Source organism: Ictalurus punctatus, chromosome 18 (genome assembly GCF_001660625.3).
Source record: "Ictalurus punctatus breed USDA103 chromosome 18, Coco_2.0, whole genome shotgun sequence".
Lineage (NCBI taxonomy): Eukaryota > Metazoa > Chordata > Actinopteri > Siluriformes > Ictaluridae > Ictalurus > Ictalurus punctatus.
The window spans coordinates 696,604-715,348 of record NC_030433.2 but is presented as its reverse complement, the minus strand read 5'-3'; the positions used below and the strand labels follow the sequence as shown (position 1 = coordinate 715,348).

The 18,745-nt window shown below is 40.2% G+C and overlaps 1 protein-coding gene across 2 annotated transcripts; it reads right to left on the bottom strand.

Moving 5' to 3' along the window:
• Positions 1-1,956: 1,956 nt before the first annotated feature.
• olfm1b (olfactomedin 1b) lies at positions 1,957-18,377 on the bottom strand. 2 transcript variants are annotated; one of them, XM_017491982.3, is made up of 6 exons: positions 18,085-18,377; positions 9,056-9,205; positions 8,689-8,844; positions 6,793-7,012; positions 5,496-5,602; positions 1,957-4,169 (listed from the first exon to the last, which is right to left on the bottom strand). In XM_017491982.3, the coding sequence occupies exons 1-6, from the start codon at positions 18,148-18,150 to the stop codon at positions 3,507-3,509; spliced, it is 1,362 nt and encodes a 453-aa protein (XP_017347471.1). In that variant the 5' UTR covers positions 18,151-18,377; the 3' UTR covers positions 1,957-3,506. The 2 variants fall into 2 exon arrangements, with proteins under 2 accessions (XP_017347471.1, XP_017347470.1); XM_017491981.3 differs by lacking the exon at positions 18,085-18,377 and adding an exon at positions 11,671-12,140.
• Positions 18,378-18,745: the final 368 nt, after the last annotated feature.

Below are 18,745 nucleotides of genomic sequence, written 5' to 3'. Positions count from 1 at the left end.
CAAATAGTCTCGTTTGTGCTGCTTCCGTTTTTAAAATATTAGACATTGACACGGACAGCAATAATCTAACGATTGACCTTATTCTGAATGAGATAATATTGTGATTAAGGTGTTTACATGTGAAAGAACATAGTCCGATTAACGGCACACGTCATTACGTCACCACGCCACGCCCTCCGACGTTCTCTCCAGAATGTCACCTATCGACATAGGTGCATTGTAGTTACACTGGCCAGAATTCTGATTTAGTAACTATAGCGACTTTTCCTATACTAACTCTACACTAATTTCCACAAAAGCAGCTCGAACTAGAAGTGTCACTTGCACCTAGTGGTGTGAAGTGAAGTGTAGTAGATGATACTCCTTGAAAATAAATGAAAAGTTCAATCAGGAGAGACCAGTGAATGAAGTAAAGATAAGTGTTTATTTCACACGACTAGGTGTCAGTGACACTTCTGTTCAGGATGCTCTTGTGGAAATTAGTGTTGTTAATATAGGAAAAGCCGATATAGTTACTAAATCAAAATTCTGGCCAGTGTAAGTACAATGTTTTAACACTGTCAATTACAGTATCAGTTACAGTATTATTAGTTAACTTCAACCATAATGGTACAACGTTCAAGAGAGCTAAGATTGTCAATGTTTATTGAACAGAAAACTCATTGCTAATACTAATATGGCTAATGGAGCTATGAAATGTTAATTACAGCTGCACATGGTATCCATGTTAGTTTTTTGAATACGTTGTGTATCTAGGGGTCAACATTACCATACTGGTCCTAATATAAGATATAATATCCTTATATATTATTACTATATTTATATTTGTCTTGTATTCTGGCAAATACAGTCATACATGAAAACAAGTTCACACTGTATATGACATTTTTTGAGTCAGGATTATTTCAGTGGGTCATTATGTTTTGTTTATGCCAGATGCCCAAGAAACCAGCAGTGGACAGGGATACCGTTTTCACAGTCCTCTGATCATCAAAAGATGCCATAGTCCAAAATGGCAACATTGCTACTCTTAATCAGAGCATCTGGACAGAGCTTAGTGAGCAGCTAGAAAACAGGATCACTGCAAAGGCTCTATCTACTTTTGTTAAATTGAACAGACACAACATCTGGAATGCTTTAGGATTTATTTATGAAAGTGATCATGAAACAAGTGGCAGTAGTGATTAAGGATGTCACAATACCAAAAATCTAGTAGTCGGTACTGATACCACCAAAAGTATGTGTGCATGTGTCCTTGTCTGTTAGCTAATTCTCTTTACCGGACCAGAGTTTCATGAAAGTTTTGATAAACATTACAGACCAAACTGCTACTTTGCCTGAGGAGACACAACTGTAAGTGAATTCCTGGTGTCATAGCTAACAGTCAAGTTTATGTTTGTATTTGTGTTTGTAGCTTGCCAGAGATCGCTCTGTAGTTAAAAATTCACGTGCTAAAGTAACAGCACCTTACACCTTATATAGCTAGATTATACAACTGTCTTGCTACTGTAGCTTCTAACTTGCTAGAAACTAATCGCAACGCTCTAGTTATCCTTGTTAGCTAGCTATCTAGATATATTACTGAGCAAACAGTAGTCCAGTTCGGTCGCAAAAAATACAGCTGTCACTTTTTTCAGAATTCATCATATATATATATATATATATATATATGATATAACAAATTAGCATCAGAATACAAAGTGCTATTCAGGCTGTATTACCAGGATAGACTCCCCATCCACAGCAACCTTAACCAGGATAAAGCGATTAATGAAAATGACAACGAATGAATAATACATCTATAGGCATTAGTAAAGGATATATACAGTACATAAGAACTGCAGAAGTGAAGTTTTCCATAACAGCTTACTGATCACAAAAAGAGAGAAACAACTACCATGTATCCATGTGCCCCCCCCCCCCCCCCAACACACCACAACACACACATATCCCTCATAATGTAGATCAGAAAGTTATAAAGATTCCTACCTTAATGCTTGTGTTGTTAAAACTGTTCATGCTAAATAAAACACATCTCACTACAAGTCTCAAGCACAAGTCATAAAGGTCCAACATGTACATTCCACACAGAATTCCTCTTTATTGGGCATCTGTTACAATGCATGCAGTAATATTAATGCCAAGTGGATGTCTGCCTTGATATGTTAGTCAGCATGTTAACGCATTTTGGAATGGTGCCATTCTTTCATGCAATGCCAGAGGTCCTGAACCTCCGGGTTGCGACCCAGTACCGGGCCGTGGAAGAGTTGCTACCGGGTCGCGAGAATGTTCTGGGAAAAATGTCTATATATGCCACTGTATTATTTATTGTGTGTTCTTTAAGAGGTAATATGCAAATTTACATAGACGCACGATTTCAGAAAACACCGGTTCCACTCAGGCTCAGCCAAGTTTAATATGAGCGTGAAACAAATGTCGCTCGGAAGTTTCGTTAGTGGACGAGCTAAAGAAAGACCAAGCGATGGCGATAACACAGGGTCTGCTACTGACGAGAACAAGGGAAAAAAGAAAGCCGCCTTCAACCGAAACTATGATGGGTTGTATCTAAAACAGCGAAGGCTCTTTAAATGTTTACTCCGCTTTCCAGCTACATACCTTTGTGAAGCTGGGTTTTCTGCACTGACACTGACTAAAACAAAGTACAGAACAGACTGGACATTTGCAACACACTTCGACTCATTGCTCCCAATACCTCCTCGCATATATTATTACTATATTATTGCAGGGAAACAAGCCCAGGGCTCCCATTGATTCAGCATTATGGTGAGTTGTAAGGTTTTGTTTATTTAGTTTGTTGTTGCATGTAGTTGGCATTGAGGTGTAATTTTCTGTTTTCGTGCAAATTAAATGTCAAATAAATTAGTAAATTAATTATTGTTTTGATCACACCTTAGTCCGCCCACTCACAGATATGTGATATTGGATCATTTTCCTCAATAGGTAAATGACCAGGTATAATATTTTTGTCTCATTTGTTTAATCGGGTTCTCATTGTCTACTTTCAGGATCTGATGACGTTTTAGGTCATATTTATGCAGATATATTGAAAATTCTAAAAGGTTAACAAACTTTCAAGTACCACTTTAAAATCTCAAGAGATAATAAAAGCAGAATTTTACCAACAGTCAACGCCCTGATTAGCCTATATCTAATTAGCTCATTTTTGTTGAGGATATTATTCATTTTCAGCAGACTTTATTTTTTGCTGTTGCACAGATTATGGTATGCCATGAGTGGTCACATATCACACAATTTACCAAATCTCCAACATGTTCTGAGAGTTACTATCCGTATGGGGTTCTCCTGTTTCCTCCCACCTTTCAAAAAGATGCTGGGTGGGGGGATTGGCTATGTTAAATTGCCCCAGTGGTGAATGGGTGTGCAAATGTGAGCGCATGGTGCCCCATCCAGGCATCCAATCCAGTGTCTAAATGCAGCTTGTGGTAAACCAGGATAAATTGGTTAGTGACTGCTTAAAATATGTATCATTGAATGAGGTGGAAGAGCGTAACATTGTAGAGCACCTGGTGCCCATTGTTCCAGGCATAGAGGGCACGATCCCGTGGGTTGTAATCCAACATGGAGATGTGAGAGTACTTATTCTGCAACGGGACGTCAATGTACTCATAGTTGGAGGAGTTGGTGTGGTAAGCATAGTAAACCTTTGTCCCTCCAGAGTACCCATTGGTTACATAGAGTGTGCCACAAATCATAAAGGATTCACCTGCGCTGCGCTTTGGATAATTGGTTGTCCATGACTTGATGACCTGTAGGGTGACTGGGTTGAGTTTGCTGATGACAATGTTGCCTGCATTTTGATTTGTGGCATAGACGGCCCAAAGCCCATGTTCATCCACCATTAGGTCAATGTCAGAGTGTCCACCCCATGCATAGTGGTACACATTGTTGAACCCAGCACTCTCCAGCCTCTGAGTCTTGCTGATGGTGGAGGTCTTCAAGTCAAACTTGATGATAACATGGCTCTGGAACTTGCTGAAATAAATGGAGCCATTGTAAACCACTTGGCCTGTTCCAGACCATGGGTGTGGCAGGCGGTGAGATGTGAAGTTGTCTGATTTCATAAAGTCGGACATGGAACGATACTCCCGCACAAAGCGATTGTTGTGGTACCCGTCCATATACCACACCTGCAGATAAAAATATAAAACATGACATAAAATAACATAACATAAAATTCTCAATCCACAGAGGGAATAAAACTAGACTTAATCTTGGACCCTACAAGGATAATTCCAAATCATTCTGGATTAAAGCTCTGCTTTGTGTGGTCAAATCCTAGCACTGCCCAAAAGGACAAATTGAGAAATAAGAGATCTAAAGAGAAGTGCAGAGGACATTTTCATCTACTTCATCTGCAGCTTCATCACGCTTAATCATTCTCAGCTGTACACAACAGATGGTGAGAGAAAGAGAGTGAAAGGAAACAAACCAACAGAAATACTAGTGCAAATATAAAATATGCTGCTTGAGTATAAATCTTAGGATTCCCTATCCACTAATTTAATGATTTGCCTCAAAGTTTGGTATGCGTCATTTATCTTTTGTTGGTGGATATTCGAAACACAGCGAAGCATTTTCTCACACATGCAAGACATGCAGACATGTATGCAGCACACCCAGGTGTCAAAGTCCATCTGGTTTGCAGTTCTTTAAGCACTACTTGACAATGTAGATCAAAAAGAGCAAAGAAAATTGTATCAGAATGGACCGTGTAGAAGAGCGCACCGCGGCACTGTGGGCTGTTTCTTGAATATCTGACATTTGTCTTTATTGCATATAAATAGCACTTGATCCAGCACATTTTTTGCACAATGAACTAGAAGTACAGCAAGAGAAAAGCTGAACAGTTACAGCTTGTGCAGTTCAGAATTCTATCCGCAAAATTCAGTCCTCAAGATAAGCAACGTCTTTTAATGTCAATATCAGTTAAAATGCTGTCTTCACCGAGCTCCGCCTCTTTCTGTGGACTTTACAGGGACATTATGATGAATTAATTAGTAGTAATGTTATGGTCCAGGCCGGAGCCCCGTGTATTTCCCTATGTTTCCAGTGTTTTCTCTCCTTCCTGTTTCTGTATGTGTTTGTGTGTGTGTTTGTGTCCCTGGGTGTTGCACTCCACTTCCTGGTTAAGTGCTTCATTGGACTCACCTGCTTCTCATCTACTCACCAGCAGCGCATATAAACCCTGGTTCTTCAGCCACTCGTCCCGGCTTTCAGTGCCGTAATAAGTAATGATTAGTTTAATATTGTCCTCAATATCATGGCATGAATTTACAACATACATTTAATGGGGGCATGTAATGGCTAAATCAAACTGTCAGACAGTGTTACTGGACTGTTTCATCCATAAGTTGATATTATGCAAAAAAAATGTACTTCTATTTAAGGTCAGAATTAATTTCAGTATTAACTTGGCCAAATATCTGATGAGATTGGTGTGTTTATACACTCACTCTATTATCTCCCTCTGCAGCCAGTGGGTCAGTCATCCAGGATCCAAAGCGAGATCCAGATGTTTTAATAGTGACAGGATCACTGATGCCCGTCAGCTTTCCACATGCTGCAAAACACACACGCACACACACACACACACACACATATATATATATGGGTGAAGTGATCCCATTTGTGGTGATTGTGGCTTTTGGTGAAGTGTACAATATTTTTATCCAATGGACGAATGACTCTCCGAAGCCAAATTTGTGTAATGTGTGGAACAGAAATGTCCAGTTTACCTTCTCAAATGCTTTCTCGGCATCCACTGACGCAATGACTATTCATTTTAGATTGTTGGGAAATATTTATCAAGTTAAATAATCTATGGATGTTATCTGAAGAGAATCTTTTTTTGATGAGGCCTGTCTGATCGGGATGGATTAATGTGGGGGTCACATTCTCTAATTGGCTAACGCTTTTGCAATTATTCTCAGGTCTGTACTCATTAATGAGAGGGGTCGGTAACTCTTGGGTCGCGTTGGGTCTTTATCCGGTATAAGTAGCACAGTTATAGCAGCCATGTTTATATGCAAAGGGATTTTAGATGTGTGTTGAATTTCCTTTGTTAGTCTGTGTTATAATGGTGATAGTGTGTCCCAGAAGTATTTGTAAAATTAGCGGGGAAACCATCTGGTCCATGTGATTTATTACTTGGCATCTGGAAGAGGGCTTTATGAAGTTCCTCTGATGATAGAGGGGCATCGAGAGTGTTCGCTATTTCTTTGGAGAGTTGAGGTAGGTCTAGGTTATTTAAGAATAACTGAATTTCTCCTCGGTCGGGTTCATGTTCTGACGAATATAACTTATTATAGAATGAGCAGAAGGTGTTGTTTATTTCTAGGGGATCTTGGGTGATTTCTCCTGCTGAGTTTCATATTAATGGGATTATTGTGTTTATCTTTTTAACATTGTAAAAGATTTGCCAACTATTTACCTGATTTATTGTTGTGTTCAAAATTATGATATTTGAGTTGTTGTATAATAAATTGTGTTTTTTTATGCACGATTTCTTCCAGTTGGTCTTGGGCATTCCTCAATTCATATTATTATTATTATTATTATTATTATTATTATTATTATTATTATTATTATTATGATGTACTCATGTAATTTATCTGAAAACATATGGCATTCTTGGCATTTTAACATACCTTACTTAGACCACAGAAGAATAAACCCTGCCATGGTTTTGTTTACAAAAACGCACTAGAAATAAATAAATGTATCTGTGTCACATTCTGTGTATGTACATACCAAGTTTCTGCATACATGCATGTAGTCTTTCCTCCAAGCTGGTGACATGCAAGTGCAATTCATCATAGTTGTAAGCTCCTGCCTCCTGCTGAAGCAGTACCAGACTGGCAGTAACATTCTGCACTTCCTGCTTGAACTGCAGAACAAGTTGCGCGTCCACCTTGTACTCTTCCAACACGGGAATCAGTGGCCTCAGTTCTGCCATTTTGTCTTTCATGACCTGTAAAAATCCCACAAATCATTCTCAGACCTGCTACGTACTGTAGGTTTTTGTACCCATACCTGATTTCCAGTATGTTTTTTTTTTTTTGAAGGAATCACTTTGACCTCCTAAACACTATTCCACTACTTTGTCAGCTTAAGAAGAGTTTATTGTAAGTTTTTGGAGAGTATAAATTCGTGAAGTCAACAGAACTATAGATTTTAGGAGATGGACCAACATGGCTTATGCCTGGTTGTGAACTCTGTCATAATTTTCTGGGCACAGGTTATTTCAATTATTTGTAGTAATAGTTGGAAAATGAATGTATGTAAATTGCTGAAAAGTCTGAAATTTTTACAATAAACCTGATTTGCAATGGGAGTTGAATAATTTTTGATTGCAACTGTATATCTATCTATCGATAGATCTTTTCTCTTCTGCCACTACCCTGTCAAACAGAATGAGCTATAGAGAGTTCAGAAAGTGTGATACTCTGCTCTAGTTTTATTACAGAGGGGGATGGACATTTTTTGTGTAAAGTGTTTGGGAGCCCTCCAGGGGGCAGACTGCACTCATTGTGAATGCTTCACAATGAAGCAGCTCTGCTCTTGGCTCTCTATCTTCTCACCCGAAGGGCGATGGGTTTTGTGACATTAGGGCTCTGGGCCAGCCGCTGTCAAGGCAGCCAGCCGTCTGGGATCCTGGGGGTCCCGTATGGATCTGGAGGTCCAACCATAAATTAAACCATAAAGCACAAAGTATTGACTAGAAGGGTGCCAATAATTGTTGCACACCTATATATAACAAATATATTTTTCAGGGGGATAAACCTGTGTTGTGTTTACAATTGTTTGATATCCACGAGAGCAGAGTGTGTTTGTGAATTTTTTAACAAAAGATCAAAAGGTTAAACAATAAACGCAATTTTTTTCCCACAGCCTTCTTTGCTCATATTTACCAAAGGGTGCCAATATTAGTGGAGAGCAATGTACATATTCATGTATACAGAGTAGAAGAGCAGTTATGAGGCCAGAAACCAAATTATTGCAAAAATCAAGTGCTCAAAACACAGAACAATTTTGGGAAGCACTTTATTGATTTTCATGTATTCCAACAGCAAAAGCTCGACATGTTCAGTTGGACAGATTACACACAACATTGGTTCGCAGCCAGCTTCCATTACCTCTAAATATGATTGCAATAAACATACTATATAACATACACAATATATATATTGTGTAAAAGCAAATGAAAATCAATGTGAGCAACCAGAATTGTAATTATGATCATATATAGCAATTTCACTACAAATAAACTAGAATATTCATTATGATTTATGTAAATTGCACAAATGAAACCTAATAAAGGATTTAGAGACACATGCAAAGATAAATCTGATTAGTTGTTTGGTAATGACAGGGAGGGGCTTATCTTAGAGTTAGTAGTGTGTCATGGAATACAAGAACTGTGATAAACGGTGTGATTCGTGCCCAATCGTGGGTTAGACCTGCCTCTTCTGGCCTCAGGCTCTCCTATAATGTCTTTAAAGTTAGCCCTGCAAGCAAGAAACAACAAACTGAGCACAGGACACTAACTCTCTAGCCTAACTAATACACACTCGTGTGTACAAAGGTACACACGCATTCACTTGTGCATACAACACATGCATGTCAGACTGGGGTTTTGTGGCGTACCTTGTATTGCTTGGCGAGGTTTTGTTTGTGCGTTTCCTCCACTTGTCGGAATTTTGTTTCCAAGCCTCTGAGCTGGTCTTCCATTCTGACCACGTACTGTAAATCCTTCTGTGTCCGCTGGTCCAGCACCTGGATTGACTTGGTCATGTTCTGCACCTACACACACACACACACACACACACACACACACACACACACACACACCCCTGTCAGAAAATAATACAGTGCCCTCCACTAATATTGGCACCTTTGGTAAATATGAGCAAAGAAGGCTGTGAAAAATGGTCTTTATTGTTGAACCTTTTGATATTTTGTTCAAATAATTCACAAATACACTCTGGAGTGCAGAGGAAGATGTGACCGGTACCTTCTCCAGGAGCTGTCGGAGTTGCTTGGTGCGTGCATCTCTGGAGCACATGGTATGCTGGGGAGCAACAATAGTACACACACATCTTCCCTCGGTGTCCTGAGCCGAGCTGTACACCTGCCATGTCTCATCCGGGTTAGAAGGCAAAACCTGAGAGAGTGGGTTAAGGCGGTGGGGAGGGGGTGGGACGAGGGGTTTGAGGCAGAGAGATATATAAAATATAACTCATGCAGTATTCATCGGTAGGTGTTAAATCATTCACATCACCATAGCAACTACAGCAAAACATTACACCCTTTTTGCCCCACTTACATTGAATTTATTTTTATTGCTTATTTCTCTCTGTTCTAAATAATTCATAATGAATTGTTACCTTCTTGCTATGTTCTATACTATAACCCCAATTCTGAAAAAGTTGGGACAGGATGGAAAACACTAATAAAAACAAAGAGGACTGATTTTGTAAGTGTACTTTGACTTGCATTTAAACAGAAAAACGTATAAAGACAAGGTATTTGATACTTTACCTAATCAAGCGCATAGGTTTTTTTTTGAAGATAAACGTTTATTTTGAAATTGATGCATGTGACACGTTCCAAAAAATATTATGAAGCACAAATTAAGGCAACGAAGGCCCCATACAGTTGCGCAGCTGAAGAAATGCATAATGGATGAATGGGGGGAAATTCCACTTGCTAATTTAGCACTATACACTTCAGAATTCATCCTGCTGTGTTTGTTGAGCAGTCACATCATCAATAAATATTAGGGAACCAGTTACAGTGGCAGCCTTAAATGCCCACTCCATCTATATCTATATATCTATATATCTATCTATATATCTATATCTATATCTATATATATATATATATATAGAGAGAGAGAGAGAGAGAGAAATATTTTTTTATTAATAATTACATTTTACATCACATTAGGAATTGATTGTGTGTGTGTGTGTGTGTGTGTGTGTGTGTGTGTGTGTGTGTGTGTGTGTGTGTGTGTGTTTGCCTGAGAGTGAGAATTTATTTTTCACACCGAATTGTTGAGGTCCCCCGGGCGCCCCCTGGCGGCCCGCACTTTGAAAACCACTGCTGTAGTGGACAGCTAAAATAAGAAGTTTGACTGTGTCCAAATATTTACTGAGGCCATTTGAATAAATGACAAATTAAGTGAGTAGTACGTTTTAACTGCTCAATTTTGAAACATACTTATAAAAGAATACCATCATTATTTATACTCTTATATTGTGAAATAAACACCTGCAGGCAACGCTTACAAACAAGCTGACAGCTATTACAGTGTGGACATCACTGTAGTGATAACATAGTGCTTATGTGAAAAGTAACATCACATACCTCGTCCTTAACTGGTCACAGCTGTGTGTAACACACTACCCGTTCCTTTTAACATATAGCCATCATATATGCTGCGTTATACTACTGTATATGTTTATTGTTGGTAAAGTCAAACTCTGATCTTTTCTTTCATAGCTAGAGAACCCTGCAGGAAATATCCAGCCTTGCAGTCACTCAGACTTATATATATATATATATATAAACCGCTGTGCACATCGAAATAGACCAGTCTCTGCTCATAAATCTGGTTACACATAGCCACTATGAAAGTAATAATAAGAAAGAAAGAGAAAGAAACCAAAGTAGAAAGGCATATGGACACAAAAGCAGACACTCTGCGACGCACGATAACGTTCGATAGATGGATAGAAAGAGAGATAGATAGATAGATAGAGTAGACAGAGTGAGTGAGAGATAGACAGTAGATAGAGTGAGAGATAGACAGAATGAGAGAGAGACAGTAGATAGAGTGAGAGATAGACAGAGTGAGAGACAGACTGAGTGAGAGATAGACAGTAGACAGAGTGAGAGACAGAGTAGATAGAGTGAGAGATAGACAGTAGATAGAGTGAGAGATAGACAGTAGATAGAGTGAGAGATAGACAGTAGATAGAGTGAGAGATAGACAGTAGATAGAGTGAGAGATAGACAGTAGATAGAGTGAGAGATAGACAGCAGATAGAGTGAGAGATAGACAGAGTGAGAGACAGAGTAGACAGAGTGAGAGATAGACAGTAGATGGAGTGAGAGATAGACAGAGTGAGAGATAGACAGTAGATGGAGTGAGAGATAGAGTGAGAGATAGACAGCAGATAGAGTGAGAGATAGACAGTAGATAGAGTGAGAGATAGACAGTAGATAGAGTGAGAGATAGACAGTAGATAGAGTGAGAGATAGACAGTAGATAGAGTGAGAGATAGACAGCAGATAGAGTGAGAGATAGACAGAGTGAGAGACAGAGTAGACAGAGTGAGAGATAGACAGTAGATGGAGTGAGAGATAGACAGAGTGAGAGATAGACAGTAGATGGAGTGAGAGATAGAGTGAGAGATAGACAGCAGATAGAGTGAGAGATAGACAGAGTGAGAGACAGAGTAGACAGAGTGAGAGATAGACAGTAGATGGAGTGAGAGATAGACAGAGTGAGAGATAGACAGAGTGAGAGATAGACAGTAGATGGAGTGAGAGATAGATGGAGAGATAGATGGAGAGATAGATGGATTTTTCCCCTTTTTGAGAATCGAAGGTTTGCGCACTCACTCCTACGCGTCGGTCCGGGTACGCGCTCCGCGCCGCGCTCAGCGCCGTGCCGTTGAGGCCCACGAGTGATGGGAGCGTCTGCGACATCCAGTTGGTGATCATGGCCATCGTGCTGAACACCACGCCGATCTTCAGCAGTGGCACCGACATGTTTTACGTTCAGCAGCTCTCATTCATTCATGCCACCGCGCGCGCTACCGGACAACTGCCAAAACGCCCGGGAGAGCCTCGCGCTTTGGGGTCGACGTCTTCCGCTCATCTGTATCCAAACCGGACGATGCCATGCTAGGATTATTTTTCCGTCCTGGGAGCCGGCGCGCGACGATAAAACACTACATGTGAAGGGTGCACGCGCTCCTCTTTTCTGAATCACGTCCCGTCGAGTCATTCCCGCAACTTGTCAATGCTGAACATTTGGTGCGCGCGACCCGGGTCCTTCCCGCGGATCGAGGAGAAGCACGAGCCGCCGCGCGCACCTTTATTAATAACTGATGTGCAATGACGTCAGGGCTACTACAGTACCACGCCCTCGACAGCCGCGCGATGAGCCAGGGTCACGTGGTCACGTTTAATTGCCTTTAATGCTAGCAGGTTGGTTTACTGACCTTCAGCCAAACAAGTGTTAAAATGATATTCTATTTTAGATCCTGTATTCAGAAATGTGGGCGTGGCTGTGCACTAATAGCCTGATAACTGAGAATGAAGGTGCACAGTAATTCAGTTACAGCTAATATTAGAATGAATGTTTTATTTACGAAGAACCCAGCCCCAGTGGCAATGATACCACACGGGATATAGATGATGTTCATGTTAAGGGAAATTCTGACGTAATTAATTGTAGATACGGTTTAAAAACATTTGTGCATTAAAAGCATTCATGTGCTGCAGGTGAAGATAAACGAGCGTTGGAGCGCAAGTTCATCAAAATGACTCGACTGCCCTCTAGTCGTCGTTAACAGTACTGCACCGTTAACCTGCTGCAGAGCCACAAAGCTTTTAGTAATTAATTACTTGGATTAGCGTTACAACAGTGATCACGTCTATTAGTGGAGCCGCCTTTTATGCAAGAGAGACTGCATACTGTACTCTAAATAATGTGTCAAGATTGATACAGTCCAACAGAAAGTCAAGCGTTGTCCAAAACCACCAAATACATCAGTTAGTCGGTGCAACATAATCCCAAGCCACAATACACAGTCATCTTCAGAATTACTGCCATCCTAAGCAAAAACTGAATTTTCAAAAAGGCTATGGAAAAAAAAAATCTTTAAGGTTCATTAATCTCGAACTTAAAATATGACAAAAATCTAACCTTTAGCCTATGTGGTTGATGTGTAAACATCAATAGATTCCAAATGCAAATTACACACTTGAAGTCAACTCTAGACCTTTTATCTGCTTGTTTGTAAGTGAACTAATGAGGGAATAACATACAGCTGGTCATGGAACAGCTGTGCAGCCGACTGTCCAATTACTTTTGGTCTCATAAAAAGGTGGACCACATAAAAAGTGCTACACTTCCTATTCCATTCATTCAGTTTGCATGTGCATACCCTCAAATTAAAGCTGAAAGTCTGTACTCCAGTGTACTGTGGTAGGCAGCTAAAATAACAATAACTTCGTCCGTGTGCAAATATTTATGGAGCTTACTTTGTGTGTGTGTGGGGGGCGGCGTACGTGTCATGTAGCCTCCATCACCTGCTTGCATCCCCTACGGCAAAATCTGTTGACTTTTTTTTATTTTATTTTATTTTTTTTATGAAAGTCCACATTGTGATACCGGTGTACATATTCATCACACATTCATCATCATTAACAGCTTTTACAGTTTATCACCAACGCATCTTGTCTAAAGCTGTCATCAGTCTTGCTCTGCTATACAAGAAAACTGGAATGGAAGCCCTTTAAAGTGCCTCATTCTTTAATTTAAATCTAAGGATAGTCTTTATTTATTCATGCAGAATCTGCAAAATAGTGTGCAGAGTGCTGAGTAACAAAGAAAAAAACACTTACTGCAGTCTTATAAATTCATTTGGCCATTTTTATTGAATTTAATTATTCATGTAATGGCTCCCTTCTCGTCACGTGCTCGTAATTATGTCAGGATGCTGCAGTTTTTATTATAGCAAGGGAGGAAATGTGCATTTTAATGTTCAGATTAGACTGGGATAATATAACAAATTTGTGGTATGATAATCATAAAACCCAGCACAATAGTTTAAGGTCTGTCATAACTCTATCCAGTAATCCAGTCAGTCCATGCTCTCATCTATTTACTCATCCAGCCATACATATATCCTGCACACATACAGCCCAGTCAGGTGTCACCCAAATGGACTCACTGATTCCCTCTTCTCTCATACGGTGTTCAAAATAGTCCCCTACTCGTTATGCTGAAAAATTGTGAAACGGAATTAGTGATGAAATAAACAATTGCATAGACAACGTTGCACTGGTTTGCTCATCATTGTGTAATATTACTCATGTTCCAACATTAGCTAACTTGCTAGCACCCAATTATTTGACCTGCATCAAATCAAAGCCGAAGCCCCAACCCATTCTCCGGCACATTTTCCAGTAACTTCAAAATGACATGGAATTTGAAACAGCTAAAGCACTGAAATGTATTACAACATTTAGGCTGTACTCTCTCACACTGTAACCATTGCTATTTGTAATATATTTGTAAAATAGCAATCCAAATACCTCCTTTGACTGGTGGAAAATTGAATAAATATGAGATGCTAACATACGTTACTTCATTACTCACATATTCAGGTCCAGATATATAGGGTGACTTACATCTGATGAATCGTTTCAGCCGTAGTTTGGTAACTTCCTATTAATACCTCTAAAGCGGACAGTTTCTTTCTTACCTCAGTAAAATGACAAACAAAGCAGAAGAGGACAGACACACACCAGAATATATATTATTAATTTAGGACTGTAGTTTAATTCAGTGCATTTTGTGCATCCATACAAATAATGGATAAATACTTGTATATAACATAAACTAATATATGAGTTTATATTATGTAATAGTATTTATGCATTACTTTTTATAAAAGGTAACGTTAACATAAACAGTAAAGTGAAGAAAGTCACTGTCGGTGACTCTGAGTATCTGATAAAGTCACATTACGTGCGTATGACGTCATGCGTCGTCGACTGGGAAAGGGCTTATAGTTCCGGTTAGTTAAAAAAACCCGCTAGTGTTCCGTTTGCGATGATATTACCTTCTAAAATTCATACACTAGACGGTAGAGTACACAGTGCATAGTGTAAGGGTATAGTACGTCATTTGGGACATAATTTTAGTATTTACTCTCCGATGTGTTTTCGGGAGAGAAGTAACGTAATGAGTAGATGCGTCCCGTGCTGCGCGCAGAACGACTCCTCCATAATGAGATTCATTGACAACGATTTTCATAATCGATTATTATCGATTTTATCGATTATTTGTTGCAGCTCTAATGCCGTATATCAGACTTAAATACAGTATTCCATATGTCATGTACAGAGTCAAACAGGCCTGTGCGATACTGATTTTTCCCGATCACAATTTTCCATTTTAAAATATCTTAACATAAATAAACAATTTAGATTCTTTGTATTGATAAACAATTTAACCATGCAGAAGCGCTAGCCTAAAAAATAACACAGGAAAATGACCATTACTACAATTTCTGGTTTAAGAAGAGTAGAGCCATCATAATAATGTTACCCGCTTTGAAGTTGGGAACTCAGGCATATCCCAGAAACTTAGCTGTATGGTAGATTTTTAAAGTGATTTTGCAATAATGCATAATAAACCGTTTTTAAAAGGCTGCAGGTAACCTCAGGGCCTAACGGTCATGACATATACCAAGTTTCTTCACAATCCCTAAAAGCATTGCGGAGATACACTCTCAAGTTAATTTTGCACGTTCTTTAAAATTGGACAAAAGGTCTAGAAAGAGTTCGAAAAAGTAAGTTTTCAAAACAAGCAGTTTGGACATAATTGATATCATTGTTCTCGACATGACCCAGGGAATCTATCAAGACCAGTTTCGTGACAGTAGGCAAAAGGAGTCCATAGCTATTAGCGTTTTAAAAAAAGCATCATAATTTTTGACCACAAGGTGGCACTGTCCCAAAACGTTTTGAGCCCTTTCAGACCATGGTGCTAAAGACATACCAAGTTTCGTAATGATATGGCAAGTCATTCAGAACATACAGCATTTTATGGGTATGCCTCACTGAATCTAATGAGACCAATTTGATGATTTTAGGACAAACTACTCAGAAGTTATAAGCAAAAATGTGAATATTTCATATCATGACCACTAGTGGGCACTGTTCCGAAACTGAGCAGGCACCCTCAAGTCATAATGGCTATGACAAATAAGTTTGGTATGCATACGCTAAAGCGTTTTGGAGATATACCCTCAAGTCCATTTTGGCGTGCTTGCCGTCGAGTTCACTGAAGCACCATTTGAAAATGGTATTGTTTATCAAAATTCTGTGCATAACTTTTTGTCGTAAGTCTCTAGATGGTGCAGGCCAATTTTCATGCAAAATTGGACAAACAGCCTAGGAAGAGTTTAAAAAAGTAAGTTTTTCAGAAAAGTCTAAATGGCAGAAATATTTTCATGACGGAAAATGACGTCACAGGGTGCAATCCAGATTCAAGGAATCAGAGGAAAAAAGAATTTTGTTTCTAGGACTCACGATTCAAAAGGTATTAACCTAAATGTGAGTGCAATTTTGGACAGTTGGTGGCGCTAGAGGGATCGAGTTAGAGGCTCTAGATTTGCTGTATAAACACATCAGCTCTATGGGCTGCCATAGACTTGAGAGTGGAAGAAGAAGAAGAAGAAGAAAAAAAGTAATGAAATCAATAGGGATCTTCACCCTTTTTGGGCTTGACCCCTAATAATAATAATAATAATAATAATGATAAGAAGAAGAAGAAGAAGAAGAAGAAGAAGAAGAAAAGTAATGAAAACTATAGGGGTCAAGCCCCGAATTAAAGCAGCCCATCTTGGACCAACAACCGGGCCACGGTCAAACTCACTATCACATTTATCCCCCATTCTGATGTTTGATGTGAACATTTACTGAAGCTTTTGATGTGTAACTGCATTATTTTATGCATCGTGCTATTGCCAGGTGATTAAAGTGGCCAGTGAGTGTGTGTTTCAGTAAAGCTGATTTTAAATAAAGTGGTGTGTGCAATTGCATTTAATTGAAATAAAACGTTATTGTACTTGACCTACTTTATTTATAATGTAAAGCTGACTCCACTGTACCACAGTATAACATTGTTGTTTGAAATAAGTCTGCAGTCGACTTTGAAAACGTGTCTATTTTCTATAACGATGACGTCTATAACCACGCCATCAGACCTGGGTTTGAACGTTTGAAGATTCCCTGTTGGTGGTGAACGGGAGAAAAGTTTCATGCTGACTACTAAATGGACGTCTTTGGAATGTACTAACAAAAATATGCTCTAAGAACGTTTTGCTAACACTTACCATGAAGTTATGAAAACGTCATTCTGTCCAGCTTTATTTATATTTTAAGAGCGTATTTTTCTTGGTTATGTGAACGTTAAAGAAGATATCAAAGGGACGTTCCATTTTGTCTCTATGCAAATGTAAAAATGGTTAGCGCGTTGGCCTCACATCTCCAGGGTCGGGGTTCGATTCCCACCGTGGCCCTGTGTGTGTGGAGTTTGCATGTTCTCCCCGTGTTGCAGGGGTTTCCTCCGGGTTCTCCGGTTTCCTGATTGGTGTGTCTAAAGTGTCAGTAGTGTATGAATGGGTGTGTGAGTGTGTATGTGATGTGATGGATTGGCACCCTGTCCAGGGTGTACCCCGCCTTGTGCCCGATGCTCCCTGGGATAGACTCCAGGTTCCCCGCGTCCCTGAAAAGGATAAGCGGTATAGAAGATGGATGAATGGAAATTAAATAGGTAAAACATAAGCAACCACAGGTACATCCACAGCACTACAGGGTTCACTACCCCTACCGGGTCACATACACATTCACACACTACGGACACGCCATGCCAAACAGCCTACCATGCAGGTATTTAGACCGAGTGAGGAAACCCGAACCTGCAACCCTGGAGGTGGAAAGCAAACGTGCTCACCACGAAGTCACCTGCATTTCAAATCAACATACATTTATTTATCCAGTCATGAAAACTTCTCCACAGTGGCTAACTAACCAACTTTACGGGCTCTCGCGCACTGTGTGTTTGCGGCACAGGCGTGTGCGTTTGTGCGTTCGCGTAGGGCGGTAATCTACTTTAATTCTGTAAATCGTTTTAAACTGCGTGGATTTCCACGACCCCTTCCCCGCGCGCCGATAATGCGTGATGTGAGCGCGGCACGCGCGTGTCTGAGATGTGCTCGTGGGTCGGCGTACTTGCGTGAATTGCGTGCCGGACAGCATGAGCAGGATGAGGGTCAGGAGCGTCCTCGCGGGCTGCATCTCCGCTCGCAGCCGTTTGAAGCGGCTTCGTCTCTCCTCCTCTCCTCTGTCTCTCCTCTGTCTCTCCTCCTCTCCTCTATCTCTCCCCCACTCTTCTGTCTCTCCTCCTCTCCTCTGTCTCTCCTCCACTCTTCTGTCTCTCCTCCTCTCCTCTATCTCTCCTCCACTCTTCTGTCTCTCCTCCACTCTTCTGTCTCTCCTCTCACTCCTCTGTCTCTCCTCCTCTCCTGCTGCTCTGTTTCTTCTTCAGCAGCAGAATGATGTAGGAGCTGGAATCTGCCTCGCGTGCTCGTCACTGGGCATCATGCGTCTCTCCCAGTTCTGGTTCTTCTCGTGACCGCCGGTGGACAGTCCGCTCAGGTTGAGGGAAAGGTAGAGAGAGAGAGAGAGAGAGAGAGAGAGAGAGATGCTGGAGCATCTGAACTTTCCGTGCCTGAGCGTGAGGAACAGGCGCGCGCGTCCAAGCTACTCCACAGAGACCGGATGTGACACTCAGGCGCGTGGGACAAATCAGCAGAGAGGTGGAGAAATATTTCACTGACTAAATGAATGAATATATAAATAATTATGCATATTCTGTAATGTGTCAATAAAT

Excerpts from the sequence above, each read along its gene's own strand:
- olfm1b (XM_017491981.3), bottom strand. The coding sequence starts at position 11,820 with ATGTCGGTGCCACTGCTGAAGATCGGCGTGGTGTTCAGCACGATGGCC. Across the intron at positions 8,845-9,055 it reads TCCGACAGCTCCTGGAGAAG|GTGCAGAACATGACCAAGTC; the intron begins GTACCGGTCACA and ends GTGTGTGTGTAG. Across the intron at positions 5,603-6,792 it reads TGCATGTATGCAGAAACTTG|CATGTGGAAAGCTGACGGGC; the intron begins GTATGTACATAC and ends TGTGTTTTGCAG.